This window comes from Echinops telfairi, unplaced genomic scaffold, assembly GCF_000313985.2.
Source record: "Echinops telfairi isolate 266 unplaced genomic scaffold, ASM31398v2 ScPeMD7_2010;HRSCAF=2546, whole genome shotgun sequence".
Taxonomy (NCBI): domain Eukaryota; kingdom Metazoa; phylum Chordata; class Mammalia; order Afrosoricida; family Tenrecidae; genus Echinops; species Echinops telfairi.
The window spans coordinates 24,632,380-24,633,627 of NW_022105908.1; the positions used below are offsets into that span (position 1 = coordinate 24,632,380).

Genomic DNA, 1,248 nt, shown 5'->3' on the forward strand with positions numbered 1-1,248 from the left:
TTGCTGACCTTCCAACTGCCCGCTGCCTCCTGCTTCAGTCACGGCTCTGCTCTGCAGGGCTCCAGCCTTCCAGCGCTCAGTGGAGGCCGGCACTTTGTCCAGTTCCTGCACCAAATGCTTTGCCCGTCTGGAGAATCCTGATCCCCTTCCACTGGAGCTGGTCTTACAGAATCAGGTGGGCACCCAGGGATGCCAACACAAAGGGCAAAAGCAGACAGAAAGGTCATGTTCATCCAGGCTGCTGTTTGCCAGCTGTCCCTGGGACTCGTGTCTGCAGGGGTGCCTTCACCATATTCTCTGGGGCTGGGACTCACTACCTAGTTCCTACAGTTCCCAGTTTGGGTCACCAGGCCTTTTCTGGCCTGACAGCAGAGAAAAATCCAGGACCGTGAATTCAGCTTCTTTTGCCAAGGTGAAGAGCTCAGCTTATGTTAATGTGTCCCCTGGCGACAACACTAGAAGATTACAGAGAACTGTGGGCACTTGTGACATTAGTGACTGCCAGTGGCTTGTCCAGCCACCTGCTGGTGAAGCCTCTTCCTCCAGTGGTGGCACCATGGCAGCCACATTCCCATTGCTGCCCCATCAGCCCCAGCTGCCTTATGTCCCATCAGACCCCAGCTTAGAGAAGTACCCCTTGCTATGAGCCATCATAAGCATGATCTCATTACAAAACGTTTTAATGGGTACATCATTACATAATTTCAAGCACACCACATTTCAAAGTTTTGGCCCAGAAAAGCACACTGATGGCCTGAGGTCTTGTCCCAGTCACCGATGCATGGATTTCAGCAAACCAATTTAAGAATGCAAGGGCTGTTTGGAGAATTCCAAACCAACAACTCAGAACTGTACCTTGCACTACGAGCCCGGGTGGCATAATGGTTAGGAATTGATTTGCCATCGTGTGTCCGCCAGTTTGAAACCACCAGCAGGTCTGCAGGAGAAAGACCGGGATTTCTACTCCGTTACAGTCTCGGAAACTCAGGAGGCAGTTCCACCCTGTCCCACAGGGTCACTATGAGTCCATTGACTCCATAGCAGTGAGAGTATGCATCACACTGGGCAGATTTGCAAAAAGACTTCTTTAAAGTTCTGCATATGATTCAGGTGTGCCTGACCCCAGCCACGGCGGCTTCAATGCCTCATATGCAATCAAGAGGAAAGGCAGAAGAATCGATGCTTTTAAATTGTGTTGGAAAAGAGTATGGAATCTATGCGGTGAATGTTCCAAAGAACGAACACATC

General features: G+C 50.6%; 1 protein-coding gene across 1 annotated transcript in view; it reads left to right on the forward strand.

The window, feature by feature from the left end:
- The window catches only part of SHPK (sedoheptulokinase), a 31,373-nt gene extending 31,232 nt beyond the window's left edge, over positions 1 to 141 (forward strand). The window contains exon 6 of the mRNA XM_045293338.1: positions 58 to 141. Coding sequence (XP_045149273.1) covers positions 58 to 141 — 84 coding nt within the window. The remainder of the gene's footprint in view (positions 1 to 57) is intronic.
- The last annotated feature ends 1,107 nt before the right edge of the window (positions 142 to 1,248 follow it).